The 18,829-nt window shown below is 35.2% G+C and overlaps 2 protein-coding genes across 5 annotated transcripts; one reads left to right on the forward strand and one right to left on the reverse strand.

Annotated features, from left to right (window-relative positions):
- Positions 1–3,116: 3,116 nt before the first annotated feature.
- On the forward strand, positions 3,117–13,648 carry LOC113105371 (E3 ubiquitin-protein ligase TRIM39). Its single transcript, XM_074559918.1, is given in 10 exon segments — positions 3,117–3,164; positions 3,359–3,363; positions 3,540–3,551; positions 10,530–10,744; positions 10,934–11,017; positions 11,280–11,737; positions 11,838–11,936; positions 12,250–12,348; positions 12,512–12,580; positions 12,733–13,648. Coding segments are annotated over 10 exon segments (1,128 nt in total). The 3' UTR covers positions 12,772–13,648.
- A 415-nt stretch (positions 13,649–14,063) lies between these two features.
- cirop (ciliated left-right organizer metallopeptidase) lies at positions 14,064–18,459 on the reverse strand. Of its 4 annotated transcripts, none has more exons than XM_026266948.1 (14): positions 18,045–18,458; positions 17,838–17,931; positions 17,654–17,705; positions 17,432–17,581; positions 17,021–17,146; positions 16,838–16,922; positions 16,552–16,697; positions 15,758–15,941; positions 15,548–15,611; positions 15,251–15,347; positions 15,043–15,144; positions 14,778–14,906; positions 14,540–14,664; positions 14,064–14,396 (listed from the first exon to the last, which is right to left on the reverse strand). In XM_026266948.1, the coding sequence occupies exons 1-14, from the start codon at positions 18,409–18,411 to the stop codon at positions 14,150–14,152; spliced, it is 1,968 nt and encodes a 655-aa protein (XP_026122733.1). In that variant the 5' UTR covers positions 18,412–18,458; the 3' UTR covers positions 14,064–14,149. The 4 variants fall into 4 exon arrangements, 3 of the variants coding, with proteins under 3 accessions (XP_026122733.1, XP_026122731.1, XP_026122734.1); XM_026266946.1 differs by having other exon boundaries at positions 14,064–14,399; XM_026266949.1 differs by lacking the exons at positions 17,838–17,931; positions 18,045–18,458 and having other exon boundaries at positions 14,064–14,399; positions 17,432–17,597.
- Positions 18,460–18,829: the final 370 nt, after the last annotated feature.

The raw sequence follows: 18,829 nt of genomic DNA on the forward strand, positions 1-18,829 counted from the left end.
GTTTAAATGGTATTTAAAAGTTACAAATTAATATTAAGAACATCTGTATAAATCCTTGACCTTATGTTGTATTGTATTTAATTGTATTGATGCGGTGCCCAACCGCTAGATGTCAATCAAAGGTTTTTTTTCTTAAAGTTTTTAGTATTAAGAAAGTGAAACTAATGTTTTCTCGATTTTTTGTTACAGAATGTGGTAGTTTTAATCGGACAGATCATCGCTGGTATGTTTTTTAAAGATGACTCTCTGAACAATGAATTATAGTTAATGTTAATTGTAATGCCTTAATTGATGCCACATAACACTGATTAATAAGTTGTTTTATGAAATAATGTCAGTTTGCATTCGTGACAATGTCGGAAAATGATTTAATCGTTATTACAATGTGTGCCTATTAACAGAGCGAAATCTTTCAGCAAAATTGTAAACGTACTCGGTTTAATGCTTAACCACAGGATGACATTATTGAGTGGAAATCTTTTCTCGGTTGTTCTGTTTTAGTTGGAGGCATCCGGTTTCGGCCACACTGCGTATTTAGAATAAAATGCAGTTTGTTTTTCTTCCAAAAAAAATCTACCTTCTCACACTTTGCCAGAAAGTATTGGGTGCATGAAACTATTTACATAACAGCCGTCTTCCATTTGATTAACCTGTGATGCTAGGCTCGCTGGAAATCTCGACTTTTGAATGGACATGTCATTTATATAATTGTTTTACCTTGTCGTATTTGTCTGTGTCATTCTTATAACACAGATTAATTCTTTCACTTTTAACCTAACTAAATAATAATAACTGGTTATGATTATTGTGAAGGAGTGGGAAGGCCGACATCCATTACGTGAATTCCTTTAACAATTCCCCAATAGTATGTTCCTGCACAACCGGAGGCTGCAGATTCAGGACCGCAGATCTGGGCCGCAGTTCTAGGACCCTAGTTTTTCCTTACAGCGCCACCTACCGTACTGGCCAATATAGCGATGGCTGCAGTTTCAGGAACGCAGTTCTAAGTTACTTTGTATATAGCATCAATATATTAATCTCAGTAGCATGTTTTTAAATGTGATTTTTGATTCAAAATGCAGCAGAGTTAAATTACTAAGTGTGCTTTGAGTCACAATTTTAAATTTAAACATGAATTTACACAAAATATAAATGAAATATCAATTTTGTAAAATTGTTGTATATCAATGTTAAAGTAATTAAAAAAATTAAGAACCTTAAAAGTCTTGAACTGTCTCTTGAATTATACAGTATATTGATTGACTTCCTTAAGGTGAATTAGCTCATTATGAGGTAAGTTAAAGTTGGAATCAGCATATGGAGTCACTAAATTACTGCCAATATTTTAAAAGTTGTTGAGAGGCAAGACAAGACACAAGAATGATTCAAGAATGTTTATTTATATACATATTATATATATATATATATATATATATATATATATATATATATATATATATATATATATTATAGTTCAGACCAAAAGCAAAGAAGGAGAGTGATGGGGTGCTGCACCAGATGACCTGGCCTCCACAGTCACCGGACCTGAACCCAATCCAGATGGTTTAGGGGTGAGCTGGACCGCAGACAGAAGGAAAAAGGGCCAACAAGTGCTAAGCATCTCTCGGGGAACTCCTTCAAGACTGTTGGAAGACCATTTCAGGTGACTACCTCTTGAAGCTCATCAAGAGAATGCCAAGAGTGTGCAAAGCAGTAATCAAAGCAAAAGGTGGCTACTTTGAAGAACCTACAATATGAGATATTTTCAGTTGTTTCACACTTTTCTGTTATGTATATAATTCCATATATAATTCCACATGTGTTAATTCATAGTTTTGATGCCTTCAGTGTGAATCTACAATTTTCATAGTCATGAAAATAAAGAAAACTCTTTGAATGAGAAGGTGTGTCCAAACTCTTGGTCTGTACAGAATTTACATGTCATTTTTGTGACAACATCACAACAGCACCAAAGTGAACCCCTTTTCCATCAGTTGCTGCATGGATAGAATGGCTGTAGGCTTCAACTCTAGAGAAAGAGAGAGCGAGAGACAGAGAGACATAAATAAGAAACATTTGTTGGAATATATATATATATATATATATATATATATATATATATGAAAAGTGAAAGTCCTTGCAGCATGTGGTGCATCTCTTCAATTCGGGCAGGGATTTCCCTTTTTGATTGTTATATGTATCTTGGAAAAGTGAGAGTGTACTTGTTAGAATATTTTGAGATCATGAAAATATCCCTAGTGCCTTTTTTAATCATCTGTCCTACAATGAGCCTAATCGAATCCATAAAATCACTTCATATTGGCCATGCAGAACATGACAGAAACTAACACATGATAGCAATGTATAACTGTATGTGGAATAGACCTGCAGATTAGACCAAATTGTAACAAACTATTAAAATTGCCAAATGCCTAATTTATCATTGCAAAACAATGCCAAAACAACAGGCTAACACATACTGCAACTAGGCAGTCAGTGCAGTTTAATTCTGAAATATATTTATACATAAATATGGTAAAACAACGACTATTAAGCCAGTATTCACACTAACACATTAAGCTGCAGGTAAATCTTACAAACCTTACATCAACCATGCTCTTGTCATCTGATAAATTTAATTAATGTGCAGGCTAGATTCACTTATAATACTTCGTAATTAAAACACAATTATAATTTATGAAATCATAGCCACGAATTAACGTCATAGTAATTAATAAAACTAGCTCACAAATTCTTAATTTGGTGGGAATTAATTATTAATTCATAGGTAGCAGTTCTCACTATGTAAACTTTGCACCGTTTAAACGTTATAAAATAAAACTTAATTAAATATCGATACTCACCGTCTGGTTGCTGTCCACGTCGTCCATCTTTAATCAGTGTTGATTCAGTACAGTAGGTGGCGCTGTCACAAAAAACTAGGGTCCTAAATCTGCGGTCACAGAATTGCGGTCCTGTAACTGTAGCCTCCGGTTGTGCAGGAATACCCTTCTCCAATTCCTTCGTCATGTTTTGCTGCTTAATTTTTAATGAATATTTGGGTAAGGAGAATTACCATTATTATTTATTCCAAGTAATTTCCCCATTTTCCAGTTATGGATCTCAGCAGCATTTCTCTTCTGCCTGAGGAACACAAGTGTCCAGTATGTCTGGATGTGTTCACTGATCCAGTCTCCACTCCATGTGGACACAACTTCTGCAAAAGCTGTCTGAAACAATGCTGGGACAACAGTCAGGATTACAGATGCCCTTAATGTAAAGAAACATTCAGCAAAAGACCTGAATTAAAGAGCAACACAGTTCTTAGAGAAATTGTACATCTCTTTGAGAAAAACAGGACAGGTATGCATTTATTTTGAAGTTCAAAAGTTTTTTTTTTTTACATCCCTAGTCTCTAAACTTACTTTGGTGTGTCAAAACTAACTGTACACAGTATTTGCTAATTTCAGACCAGAAAATGTGCACTACAAAATTGAAATTAATGCATTTCTTTTGCTTTCAGCCCAGTAATGCATCAGCGGTCCATTATCTGCACTGTAAAAAGTTTAACTATTATTTACTCAATTTTTTTGGTGAAACATTTTTACACTCAAAAAAATTGAGTAAATTTTAAAGCTGTGAAATCAATGAAATATACTGTTTAAATTGAGTAATTGCCAGTAAAAAAATTAAGTAAATCTGAATAACTGAATTACTTTATATGAGAAATAAAATTAATTAGATATAATCAAAATTATAAAACACCACAACTGTAATTCTATGTAAAATAAACAAAAAATATTGAGTAGATATAATTGAAATATTGGATGAAATTTAACCAAACAAATGTGCTATGTTTACTACATGTAAAAGTTAATTTAACTTAATATTGGACTATAAATTATCAACATTTTTTACACTATTTACCCTTTATAATTAATATAATAAAACCAAATAAAGAAAGAAACACATTTTTTATTGAAAATTTATTTGTCAATTAAACATTAGACAAAGTCTAAAATCAACCTTTGAAACATTTTATCCATTTTAATATTCCAGTAGATTGCACAAATTAAAAACTGTAAAGTAGCCATAAGGGAAATGATTAAACCTTATGAAACATTTCATCCATCTTAGTATTCAAGTAGATTACATGTAAAATACGATAGCCATAAGAGAAATTACATCTTACTTTGTTCCTGGTGCATACCAGCCATTTGCAGTCACGCTCAACATTAAACCATAAAAAAAATAAAAGCAACACTTCAATATTAAAGGGATAGTTCACCCAAAAAGATGATGTTGTCATAATGTACTCGCCCTTAAGCTGTCCCAAATCTGTACGAGTTTCTTTCTTCTGTTGAACACAAAAGATATTTTAATGAATGTTGGTTAACAGATAGTTGAAAGTTGCCATTGACTTCCATGGTAGGAAAAAAAAAGTATACTATGCAAAGTCAATGGCAACCTTTAACTGCGTTAACAAACACTCTTTAATACTTGGCTGAATGTTACATCACTTCAATTAAAATATCTTTTGTGTTCAACAGAAGAAAGAAACTCGTACAGGTTTGGGACAAATTGAGGGAGAGTAAATTATGACAACATTTACTTTTTGGGTGAACTATCCCTTCAACAGAATTAATCCGATAACAGAAACACTTCCATCAGGAATACCCATTCTGTGGGATGATCATGAACCACTACTATACAAGAAGATAATTTTTTAACCTCTGAACATTAACAGAGTTTTGGAGGATCCAGCTCAAGAAACAGTTTTTGGAACAACTCAAGTGAGTACAGTTCCTTCTCAAAACATTAGCATATTGTGATAAAGTTCATTATTTTCCATAATGTAATGATAAAAATTAAACTTTCATATATTTTAGATTCATTGCACACCAACTGAAATATTTCAGGTCTTTTATTGTTTAAATACTGATGATTTTGGCATACAGCTCATGAAAACCCAAAATTCCTATCTCAAAAAATTAGCATATCACGAAAAGGTTCTCGAAACGAGCTATTAACCTAATCATCTGAATCAACTAATTAACTCTAAACACCTGCAAAAGATTCCTGAGGCTTTTAAAAACTCCCAGCCTGGTTCATTACTCAAAACCGCAATCATGGGTAAGACTGCCGACCTGACTGCTGTCCAGAAGGCCATCATTGACACCCTCAAGCGAGAGGCTAAGACACAGAAAGACATTTCTGAACGAATAGGCTGTTCCCAGAGTGCTGTATCAAGGCACCTCAGTGGGAAGTCTGTGGGAAGGAAAAAGTGTGGCAAAAAACGCTGCACAACGAGAAGAGGTGACTGGACCCTGAGGAAGATTGTGGAGAAGGACCGATTCCAGACCTTGGGGGACCTGCGGAAGCAGTCGACTGAGTCTGGAGTAGAAACATCCAGAGCCACCGTGCACAGGCGTCAGGGAAGCAGCACTGGACTGTTGCTCAGTGTCCAAAGTACTTTTTTCGGATGAAGGCTAATTTTGCATGTCATTCGGAAATCAAGGTGCCATAGTCTGGAGGAAGACTGGGGAGAAGGAAATGGCAAAATGCCTGAAGTCCAGTGTCAAGTACCCACAGTCAGTGATGGTCTGGGGTGCCATGTCAGCTGCTGGTGTTGGGCCACTGTGTTTTATCAAGGGCAGGGTCAATGCAGCTAGCTATCAGGAGATTTTGGAGCACTTCATGCTTCCATCTGCTGAAAAGCTTTATGGAGATGAAGATTTTGTTTTTCAGCACGACCTGGCACCTGCTCACAGTGCCAAAACCACTGGTAAATGATTTACTGACCATGGTATTACTTTGCTCAATTGGCCTGCCAACTCTCCTGACCTGAACCCCTTAGAGAATCTGTGGGATATTGTGAAGAGAAAGTTGAGAGACGCAAGACCCAACACTCTGGATGAGCTTAAGGCCGCTATCGAAGCATCCTGGGCCTCCATAACACCTCAGCAGTGCCAAAGGCTGATTGCCTCCATGCCACGCTGCATTGAAGCAGTCATTTCTGCAAAAGGATTCCCGACCAAGTATTGAGTGCATAACTGGACATAATTATTTGAAGGTTGACTTTTTTTTGTATTAAAAACACTTTTCTTTTATTGGTCAGATGAAATAAGCTAATTTTTTGAGACAGGAATTTTGGGTTTTCGTGAGCTGTATGCCAAAATCATCAGTATTAAAACAATAAAAGACCTGAAATATTTCAGTTGGTGTGCAATGAATCTAAAATATATGAAAGTAAAATTTTTATCATTACATTATGGAAAATAATGAACTTTATCACAATATGCTAATTTTTTGAGAAGGACCTGTATTTGTGGGTCTTGGGATATCTCAAATCCAATGTGACTCCCAAAAGATAGCAGCAGGCTCTGCTGAGATTCCCAAGATTACATCGCTGACTGCCCCATTATTGTTCCGAAGGATGTAGATTTTTATGACCTCCTCTGACAACTCTGCTTGTACGAAGACGGGTAGATCAGCTGAACCCTACAGGCATATTTTAAAGATAACTGGTTAGAGCAAACATTCAAACCTGAATGTTACAAGAAAGTGACAAATACACTAAACAATTAGCACCTGAAGAAGCAAAAATTCTGTTGGACCATATGATAGGTAAAATCTCAAACAAAGTTTACTAGGGGGAGGAGTTGCAAAAATTAACAGCATTCTTCTTAACAAGAGGACAGGTTAATTTTCTACATAGGGACATTTATTTTTAACAATAAACCTAAAAGAAAAATGAAAAGAGACCAACTGCGAGCTTCTATGCTGTAAATCAATGCTATAGGCTTTCATTGAGGTCCGCATTATTACAACCAATTTCTTTATAAAAATGTTTAATATTTAAGTAAAATGACTAACAAAATGACAAAAAAGCTTGTTTAATTGCACTACTTGAAAAAAAAAAATGCATTGCATTAACCCTCACACTCAACCCTTAACCCTCTAAATAATTATATGGCTTAGTAAATATTACAGTAATATTTAACTTAACTTAATAAAATCTCTGAATATCGTTTACTTGATTATACAAAAGATGGCTTTCCTGTAGCTCAAACAGTAGAGCATCGACGCTAGCAAAAATTTATAAGATTGTAAATGTGTACCTTGAAATGCAATGTAAGTTGCTTTGGATAAAAGAGTCTGCCAAATGCATAAATGTAAACATATTTACTGACTAAAAATACAACAGTTAATTTTATCTAAAATGTACAGTTATATTTTATTTTTTCTACTAAAACAATTTAGTATTTGACTAACAAATTGTTTATTTATAATACACATAATATATTTGTGAAATTTCTATCAAACTAAGGATGGTAAATTAAACTGATCTGTTTCAGGGAACAACAATATTACTTAATTCAAATCAAAATGAATATATTTAAACACACTCTTAAGAAATTTAGTAAGTTTATTCAATTAAAACAATGTACCCCTCCCCCAGCCTCCGCTGTCCTTCAATACCCACCAGGTCTGGATTTGTTGTGGAACAGCTGCAGTGACTGGAGTAAATGGAATGAAAATTCAGCTTTAAAATATATATATATATATATATATATATATATATATATATATATATATATATATATATATATATATATATATGTATATGTATATATATATATATATATATATATATATATATATATATATATATATATATATATATTTATTATATCAGTCTGACGAGTAACCCTAAAAAAATTACTAGCCAAATGGCGATAGAGGGTAGAGGGGGATAGACGGTTGTTTTTTCTGCATTTTTTTATTAAATAAATGCAAGCTTAATGAGCTTAAGAAACTTATTTTAGAAACATTAAAAAGCTTACTGTTTTCAAACTTTTGACTGATATTGTATGTGATCTAGGTTTCAGTGCACTAGAATGATTTTACAACGGAGCAGGCCTTAAACTGGCCGACTCCCTATAGAGGTCGGGATCGTTGCGTCACGTCGCAATGCATTGTGGGAATCTTGGTACAGAAGTAGATGTACTGTATAGTAGGCATTAGGTAACGTTGGTCATTTGGTCATTAATTTTGATTATTTTTTGGAAAATGGTTCAGTATTGCTGTATTGTGACCTGCTGTAATCGGTTTCATGATCGACAGGGCAAACACCTCGTGAATCATATTAGTTTTCAACATTTTCCTACTTGGAAAAAAAACACAAGGTGTCTGAAATCACCAAGAGGCGTCAGATGGCTTGGGTCGCCACTGTACGGAGGGAAACCATCACCTTCGATAATATTATAATACATAGTTATGGTGAGACATGTTGTGTATGGTCTCTCTCTCTCTCTCTCTCTCACATACACAAACACAAACTCAGACACAAGCACATTACGTTTTCTCTAGTTTTTGGCCAGTAAGGGAGTCAGTTTAGTGTCTGTATTTTTTGTTTAAACATTTTCTTTTGACCCAATCCTGAACTTAATTTGCTTTTTGATATTTTTGTGCTGACTGTATTTAACAAATTTGAAAAACTTGTTTAAAAAAAAAAAAAGAAATTGGAACGAACTTCAAAATAGGAAGTTACGCAACTTGTTTTGGTGAATGGTGGGCTGTGTCTGAGGTGAATGTTCGTCAATATTATACCGGATTACAGAACTACCGGATGAAAACAGTGGATTTTTGCAAGGATGATAGGTGAGTAATTACTCCTGAAGTGTAACAAACCCGCATAGACGAGCTTCATAGCTCGCAGAATCTGAGAAGTGTGTGTGTGTGTCACCACTGATGCTTGGTTAATGTTAACATTTCCTTAGTGAGAACGATTGTTTTCTCCACGTTTAATTTGCAGATCCATTTGTGATCTGCAGGTGAGCCTCCAGTGACTTAATTTTTTTTAATTGATCGGAGGTGTAAGCGCTCTCTCCACAGACCCGGTAGGAGAAATTATCAGGGAAACTGAGGCTTGGTAAACTTTCATGTGTTCATAGGGATTGATTCCGCCTACAACCTCTTTTTTTTTTAAGTAGCGTTGTTTGGCTTCATTATTAAGTTTGTCCGTATAGGTATAGGCAACTTTTTTTTGTCACGTTCTATAACTTTTTCTGGAGACAGGCTATTATCTTATTACAAACCTGCTTTGCGATGCCTCTAAAATGGCCGCCGTTACCCACAATGCACCATTCCATAACGTCTACGCCCGAGCTCTATAGTGGGAGCTGATTAAAACGCACCAGTCTATGTTATGTCCACGCCATTTTAAATACTTTTGCATGGCATATTTGTAGTGGTGATTTAAGAGCTCATACTTGAGTTCATGTAGTAATTATGATGTTTTACAAAAACGTGACAGCTTTTTACAAGACAGAATGTTGTCATTTGAAAGTTCATAAATGATGTGTACAACCTGTAAGTTGTACAGGTTGGAACCTGTACAAAATCGTTTTCCATTGGGCATGTATAGTTATAGTTGCTGGACCACGGTTATACTTATCGTTAGACTTTCAAATGGCGGTTGAAATAAACAGTGATCCAAATAGTACGAACGCTAACCCACTCAAAAAAAAAAAAAAAAAAACCTTACATACATATGGCTGCCCCACTAACTAACTTAGAAAACTACACTGTTATGTACACGTACACACGGTCAATGTTTAATCAACTTTTGAATAAAGTATTGCAAATATACATAGTTATAAAATGACTAACGTTACTTACAGGAAATTCGAGTAATGCTGTTGCTGAGAAAAGCAGTCCTTCAGTGACAGGTGCCTCTTGCTTGAGCCGCGAAACTTGTTAAACTTCTTAAGATGACGCAAAACACAATTGTTAGGAAATACTTATTAATTAACTTCTGAATTAAACATTACAAACATAATTATTATTAGCTGGCTAAATTACATAACGTACCAGGATATGCGAGGAGTGCGGCTTTGCCGTTGCTAAGGAAAGCCGTCCTTCAGGCGACTTCGATTAAGCTACGAAACTTGTTGAATATGACGTAAAATACAAAGACAATTGTTAGGAAATGCTTAATAATTATTAACTTTTTAATAAAGTGTTACAAACGTAAGTAGGATTAGCTGACTAACGTTACTTACCGGGAGTTGTGAGGGGTATGGCTAGTCGACTTAGCTGCTGAGGAAAGCAGATTTTTTTTTTTGTGATCACTTTAGCCGCGAAATTTACTCAATTTATTTAAACTGTCATTTATTAAGCTGGAACTTTATTTAGGAAAATTGATTGGAAATACTTAATAATTTTAGTTTCTAAAACAGATCAGTACAAGTAAATAATTATCAAATATTTCTATTAGAATTCACCAGAAATATTGAGGGTATATTAAAAATATAATTAGTTAGTTAAATACTTATTTATTTTCATTACATAAACTTAAATAATATATGTTAATTTTAGAGAAATTATTTTTTGGATTTTTAATTATTCTTTTTAACCTATCCCACTCAAAATATCACTTAAATCATTTCAAAAGATTTTATTAAGTTAATATAGCTCTTTATTTTTGTGAAATTTACTAAGCCACTGAATTATTTTTTACAGTGTGAGGAGCTCCAATGTTCCATCTGTTTGGATCTATTCAGTGATCCGGTTTCCGCTCCATGTGGACACAACTTCTGTAAGACCTGCCTGGAAATGTTCTGGGACAGCAGTCAGAAATGCATCTGCCCATTTTGCAAAGAAACCTTCGACGCATATCCTGATCTAAGGTGCAACACAGCTCTTAGAGTGATTGTGCAACTCTTTGAGAAAAGCACAGGTAAATATATTTGTATTTCCAATGCATTTTTATATTGTGAATTTTAGTTAGTAACATGCTTAATTTGATAAGAAACAGAAGTACGGTATAAAATAAGCATTCGTCTTGTGATATCATTTTAATATCCAAGAGATGACATATTTGTCCATGTACTTGAGACTTCAGAGTTCATTTTTGCACATTTCTAAGGCTACAAAAAGGAACCCGTGATGTTTGAATATTCACAACCGTTAGAAACGGAGGACCAAGAAGAGACTCTGTGCAAACCTTCAGGTAATCAATTATAGACATCTCCTATTTAGAACTAAATAACGGAGATCTCCTAATTTTCTTATAAAGATATATTTCAAATATAAAGATGCTAGTATTTAACATGAAGTATATCATTACATATCAAATTGGCTTCTTTGTATCAAACAGTTTGCGGATATTTTAGAAACATTTATTAATATAAAATTTGTATTGTATTTATTTTCACATAATTTATTACATTTTGTTGTATTGTTTGAGAAGTATTTTTTTCTTTTCTTTTCAGAAACGGCTTCCTCAAGCAGTGTCCTGACAGAAAACCTCAAGTGTTTGATTTGTCTGGAGCTGTCCACTGATCCCATGATGACCCCATGTGGACATACCTTCTGTAAGGCCTGCCTGAAGGAATTCTGGGAAGGCAGTCATGGAAACACATGTCCATGCTGTAAAGAAAATTCCACCAAGCGAGTGGATCTTAGACACTGTGAGCGTCAGTTGTCTCAGTCTGAAGTCCTGATGTGGCAGAGCTCTTACCTTGAGCCTCATGAGAAAGTCATAAACATGAAGCAAGTCATGATGCTTGACCGTGTGGAGGATATCAATCCTAAAATAATCCAGAAACCTAACTGAGCTCTGGAGATGTTCTGTGGAGGTGATCAGACATCTGTGTGTCAGTCCTGCACTGAGGGAGACCACGAGACTCACAACACAGTTCTTGTAGAAGACAAGAGTAAAGAGAAGAAGGTAACATGATCATTTATTTACAACAACAATAAACGGTTATTAGAAATCTTAAAACACACTGGATGATGTAAAGCATCTGTATTTTCCCTTCTCATCACAGACTCAGGAGATGAAGACGCACAAACTTGTGCAGCACATGATCCAGGACACAATGAAGATCGATCACAAAATCAAACACTCTGAAGTGAAAATGAGCAAAGTGAGTCTTACATCATATTAATTTTATATTAAAATGAATGTCAGTCCATATTCCCAAAAACTTGTCCTAACTAGGGTTGCAGGTGCAGCGTAAAAAAATATTTTATGATATACGTGTTTGATCTGATTACCACATTGAGCTCTGCACTGATCTGAAATACACCAATGAGAAATGTCAGGCAGGGAGATCATATAGATGTATTCTTAAAGCACTAGAATCATAAAGTCATTTCTGATATTCACAACACATTTTTAAGAAGTTTTTGATATTACTATATTGAGCTGTATGACTGTATTCACCCCTCTCACCACAGACTCCGGAGATGAAAATGCTCACGATTGTGCAGCAGATGATCCAGGTCACAATGAAGATAGGTCAAGAAATCAAACACTCTGAAATAGAGATGAGCAAAGTGAGTCTTACAACATATTATTCATTTATTAAAAACGTTTAGCTGTGATCCAAACCACTTGTCCTATTCAGGGTAAAACTATTATTATACTATGTATTATACTGTGTTATTATATAACTGTGATATTATATTGATTTGTGTGTTTGATTTGATTTTTAATTAGAAAAATGAAGAGAAAGAAGACAACTTTGAGCTCTGTGCTCATCTGAAATACTCCTTTGAGAAATGTCAGGTACTGAGATCAAGTAAATGTATCCTTAAAGCACTAGGATCATAAAGTTATTGCTGATAAACAACACATTTTTTAATATCATTATATTGATACACATTTACACAAGATTTAAACATGTTGTAAAGCTTATGTTTGTTGCTCATCTCTTACAGATGACATTTTTTGATCACTGGGGGAAGACCAGGATGTAATCTGTCATTTCTGCTTTCATCCTTTTCTATCTACAGAATGTTGCCTTTGATGCCTTTTTATTATGCCCCTTTTTACAATATTTAAGCTAAGTCTCTGGTGTCCCCAGAATGTGTTTGTGAAGTTTCAGCTCAAAATACTCCAGAGATCATTTATTATATCATTTTGAAAATGCCTATTTTGAGTGGAAGCTTATAGTTGTTCAGGCCTGTCTCTTTAAATTACAGCTCGGACCTGCTAGTGAAGTCCTTAGCAATGCATATTAATAATCAGAAAGTAATGTTTATCTATTTAAAGTAGGAAATTAACAAAATATCTTAATGGATCATGATAATTTTAACAAATACTATCTATTGTCTATTGCTAGAAATATACCCCAGTAACATAAGACTGGTTATGTGCTCAAGGGTCATTTTTTCATTCTGTTCTGTTTTAATGGTTTGTTCATATGTCAAGTACGTGATTGTTTGTATTTTTTTTTATTTTCAAATATGCTTAAGAAAAAAAAAAGAACAAATCATAAAAAAAAAAAAAAGCTTTATTGTATCTCAGTATGTATTAGCATGTATAGTTTAGATGAAGAGTGTAAGCACTGGCTTCCAAGCATTGCTGTTTGTCAGTGGAATGACTTGTATCTTGCTCAACTGGTCATGTCTGGGATGACGCCACCTGTTTTTTCCAAAATGAGTAAAGTGAGCAGGCAGAAAAAAATGTTTGAGAAAACCCTTTGGAAATTATTTTAGTTTGCATAGAAATTCCACACCTTGAAATCACTGTTTGATTGCAGCTGTTTTAGATTTTGCTTGTTTACTCACTATACTGTAACCACATCTGAAAACTTTTGTAATCTTGTTGGCTGAATAAATTCTAGGGATCACATTGCTGTCCACTGACTTTTGTATGCACACATAAAAGCGTTCCAAGACTTTAAATAATAATGGTATATTGATTTGTACATGAATGACTAAATAAGCAGAAAAGGGCTAATGGTTTATACAAAAATTAAATGTTTTACAATTAATTAATATTAAGCTTTATTTTTATATAAGCTATACATATTACAAAAAAATATTTAAATATTATAAAATGTTCTTTGATATTTCAACAGAAATCATTTTTTAAAGTGTTTAAAGAGTTAACGTTACTCCATCCCCCCAGATTTTTTTCTTTTATATTAATCACCCCCATGATGTAAAAACTTAGTTTGCCTTCAGAACACAATTTAAGATACTTTGGATGAAAACCTGGAGGTTGTGACTGATGTGGAGAGACAGAGGAGACAAATTGTTGAATAAAGTCATTATTTTTGTATTTCGTCGCGTACATATTTTTTTTTTTTACTTTTTGAATCCTATTATTTGTCCACTTTTGGTTCAACAATCAGTTCCTTCTGATGCATTGGGTGGGAGGCGTCTGTGGCCTGAATGAAGGCTCACTGGCAGCATGTACTCTGACCCTGGCTGATGAACACTTCCTGTAGATGAGCACTCCAGCAGACAGTAGAGAGAAAGCAGATATGATGCTCAGCACTGCTGCCACAATGACCTCTGCCTCAGACACTGTGACGGAGGAGCGATGCATGAAGCTGGGATGAGGAGTGGACATGTCTTTCTCCATCACATCATCACTACTATACAGAAAAGATATAATAACTTATAGAGACACTCAACTGCCATAGAAACATGTTGTGTTTTGAATTCTGTAACTGTTGACATATTTAGATTGCACATAAAACAGTTTTAAGATCTGAAAATAAAAGATTAGAATAACCTCTCAATGGATGTGCCCGCGTTTATTAGGTCATCTGCCTTTTGTCTTGATGTAGGAGGAGCTAAATCAGAATATTTACATATTCTGTTGTCTGGACAGAAGATTAAACCCTGATAACCAGACACCTACATGATTTGGAGACAGAAAGTAATAACATATAAAAAGGCAGCCGAGTGCTATGTAAAAAACAGTAAATGTTTAAGTCATTACGCATATCACAATGAGTTTTGTCACAAACCTCGATGCTCTTTCCTGCTGGACAATCCAACCAATCAGAATCCATCACCCGAATTTGATATTTGTTTATTCCTGTGCACCTGTGTCTGTAACAATGACCTGCCACCGCTGCACTACTGGTCACGTTATTCTAATAAAGGGAATGTAAAAACATTTTTACAAAATTAAAACAGCCTTTAAAAGTGAATCTACTGTTGTAAAACTGTATAATTTGACATCTTTAAACATTTATAAATATTTTTGTGAGATGTGAGAACATGTGGCACCAGTCTGGTGAGGTTGGAAATAAAACAGCGGCTGTCCGAGCCATAAATCTCTCCACTCCCTTTCATTCCACTCCCCTGATTCTCCTCTTTCCAGCACTCACTCTGATGGAGAAAAGTGGCATTACACATGAAGTTTAGTTATAATGACAACAAAGTGAGACACTTATGAAAGAGAAAGAGAACTCTAAACAGAACACAGCAGACTCACAGCATTACCCAGGGGTTTGAAAATCTGGCAGCCATCCAGGTACTGATCAGTAAGACACTTCCCCTTGTGGAAGTGAAGGTAATGACAACCTAATCCACTGGGAAGAAAAGCAAAGACAGTGCATCACATTCACTACATTTACTCTAAAAATAAAATAAAAATTATTGAAATATTTGAACAACTTTACAAAAGCCACAATTTCTTAACAAGCCCACTTTCCAAAACAGCAAAAATACAACTTCCTTTAAATACTTTACGTTTAAATATTATTCACAAGAGCATTATTTGTTTGATTACCTGTCTTTACAAAAGAAAGCAGAAGAATTGCAGGTAGAGACCGACCCAAACCGATGGCCTTCACCTAAAACAAACAGAAACAGACCAGGAATGGTAGATCAGTGGACACGAAAGTGGACACGAAAGTTTTGACTCTAGCCTCAACAAGTGCATAATATTTATCTTAATGCATGTCAACCAGCAGAATGGACTCAACAGTGGACGTCTTACCTTCTCCCCACACCAAGCTCTGAGCTCGACTGAAGTTCACTGAATACCAGCCCATGTCCTGGAGGGCAGCAAGTGTGATGGGATCGATCCGAATCAGTGACGGTTCCACCAGTAAAGCTGCCATAATGGAACCCTGAAGCACACGAGTCTCCCAGTGTGACGAGAGACCATCTGAACCAGCATCCTGAGAGAAAGAAAGATGGGGAGGGGATGTCATTAAGTATATCATCTGTGTTTTACATTAGGCAGCAGATGTTTACATCAAGAAAGGTAGATGCAATTACACAGAATGATAGATATTGTATATACCAAGTAAAATAGAACATATAGCATTTTGTTCACACTAAGCTTGAACAGTGATATATAATATAGATGCTACAGTATAAATGGAAATATGTTTTCTGTACCAAAGGTATATCATCAACGCAAAAATGAGCAGGAGGAGTGAAAATAGCTTTTTTCCACAAGTCTGTGTACATGCATGTTATTATAGTAACATGTTTTTATTTAAAAACCTTAGGGTACCTTGAAAATGCCATAATTTACACTACCATTCAAAAGTTTAGGGTCGGTAAGATTTATAATACTTGTGAAAGAAGTCTTTTACATTTTCAAAGACTGCAATTGAAATACAGAAAAGAAAATGTAATATTGTTAACTATTATTACCATTTAAAATTATTTTAAAATAAACATACTATGGCATAAAGTATTATGGCATATATCAAGGTATCGTGATGATACCATTACAGTGGCATGTCACTGGTACAGTAGGGTTTTGTATGCAGTGGGTACCTTGTTCTCTAGCGGAGCTCCAAGGTCAGGGTGGGTAGAGTTGAGGTGTTTCTGCATTTCTCTGATCACAGTAGGAGAATACAGTCTAACCTGGCCCATCTCATCTGTGCTGGTCACCTGACCATGAGACCAGCAGTATACGCCAGCTTCATAACACATACACAATGATGACCAGTAAATGCATAACATAACAGGGCTACGATGAACACCATACCTCTATAGATATTTAATAGATATACCCATTCACATAAAGAACATTTGGAAAAACTAAAGCAGGGTTACCTACCCTGAGAGGAGAGAGAACAATCCTTCCATTGGCTGAAGAGATCTTTACTGAACCCCAACACGTGGAAGAGCTCATGGATCACTGTCTGTACCAAAACAAAATAACAAAGAGTGAATGCAATCTCAATGTTTCTGTTTTTTGTTTTTTCAACAGTTCACTCTTGTCAGACACACTCACTGTCACCTGCACAAAATGCTCATGTGTGTATCTTTCCATACTGAGTGTCTCTCTACAGATGATCATGGCCCCAGCCACAGGATGCCCCTCTGAGTCGCTCTGACAGTGAGCAGCATAAGCCAGTATACCAGACTAAAGAGATAGAGGGGGAAAATATTACAGATATTGTGAGACAACCTGCAATAATTGTAATAAACTCACTATTTTATGCCCTAGTGAAGACCCTTTTAAAAAAAACTGTCATTCAAAACTGTCATTATTTAAAGACATATATTCTAGTCAAGACCAATTTTATAGAAAGACCATTTAAAAAAATTGTTCACTCAAGCCCACCACTCGCTTAATTACCTGCCTGTGCAAAACAAGGTTAACACAAAAATATACAGATCTGAGAGAAATCCCAGTGATCGTCTCTACCTCTGCTTGGCATTTCTCTGTGCTGTGAGTGAACACATACAACAGGAAGTCAGTCTCAGGAACTCCAGTCCCCTCTGACCTCAGCATTGTCCGGACTGGGTGCTCAGGATGTGGATAAACAGCACAGCCATTCAGGTGCTCATCTGGGATCTGTAAACAGGCCAGACTGAGCAATAAGAGCAATATTATGAGTAATGTGTGTCTATGTCTGAAAAGACTCACAATTACGCCAAGGCAGCTCTCGAATCTGTAGTTTTCATTGGCTCTGCCACATCTGAGGAGAATGACATATGGTTGACTAATTATAATAACACATTTTTTTAAGTCAGAAAATATCTAGATTCATATTACTACTACTTACAGAACAGACACATAGACATGCATGTAAAAGACATGTAAAACATACTTCATGTGGTTAACAGTGCTGCTGTTTCTCCAGATGAACTTGCAGTATTTGTTTATGTCTCTGTTCAGCAGCAGACTGTGTTGAACTGGCCTCACTATGAACAAAACATCCACATAAAGTTACTAAAAAGAAAATATGGGATAAATGTGGTATTTATGTTTCACTATACATGTTTTTTTTTGTACTTCAAATTAAAACACCACACACCTGACAATAAACTTGAAACTTCACCCACAGCCTCATCGACGGCAGGCATTAATCTCTCTGACTCCAATTCTGTGAGGGCGGGGCTTTCTGAGGGGACCCAGATCTTGATTCTGATTGGTTGTGGAGCCGTCATGGATTCCACATGTATCTCTGCTCTTTTAGGTCTTTGATGTTTCGAACTGTGGGGCGCTGGATTTTCCTCTGACGTAGTTTCTCTCATAGACCAATGAGCAGAGGCGTATTGACCAGTGGGCGGGGACACAACTTTGATTGATCTCTGAACTTGGTCAAAGATGCACTTCTCCCAAGTACATGGAAACCATGGCAACAGTAAAATGCCAATACAAATACGAGACTTAAAAAGCATTATTTACTATATTATAAAAGATAAAGAAAAGCACAATTAATTGATTAATTTTACAAATCCTTAAGTGATATTAGCAATTAAAAATCCATGATAAAAAAGAAAAAAAAAACTTGTATAGGAGATACTTTAAATTATAACCAATTATAAACTTTTAATAAATTTTCTTCGAAAAAGAAACAAGTCTAAATATAAGTATTAACACGACCGTCCAAATGTTTTTTTTGTTATCTGAATCTCTATCAGTATCATTACTCCAGTCTTAAAAGTCACATGATCCTTCAGAAATCATACTAATATGCCAATTTTATGCTCAAGAAACATTTATTGTTATTATCACTGTAGAATCAAGCTTTGCTGCTTAGTTCTTTTTGTGGATATCATGTTGCATCTAAGGGCTTTGATGAACAAAAAGTTCAAT

Source organism: Carassius auratus, chromosome 7, assembly GCF_003368295.1.
Source record: "Carassius auratus strain Wakin chromosome 7, ASM336829v1, whole genome shotgun sequence".
In the NCBI taxonomy this organism is placed as follows: domain Eukaryota; kingdom Metazoa; phylum Chordata; class Actinopteri; order Cypriniformes; family Cyprinidae; genus Carassius; species Carassius auratus.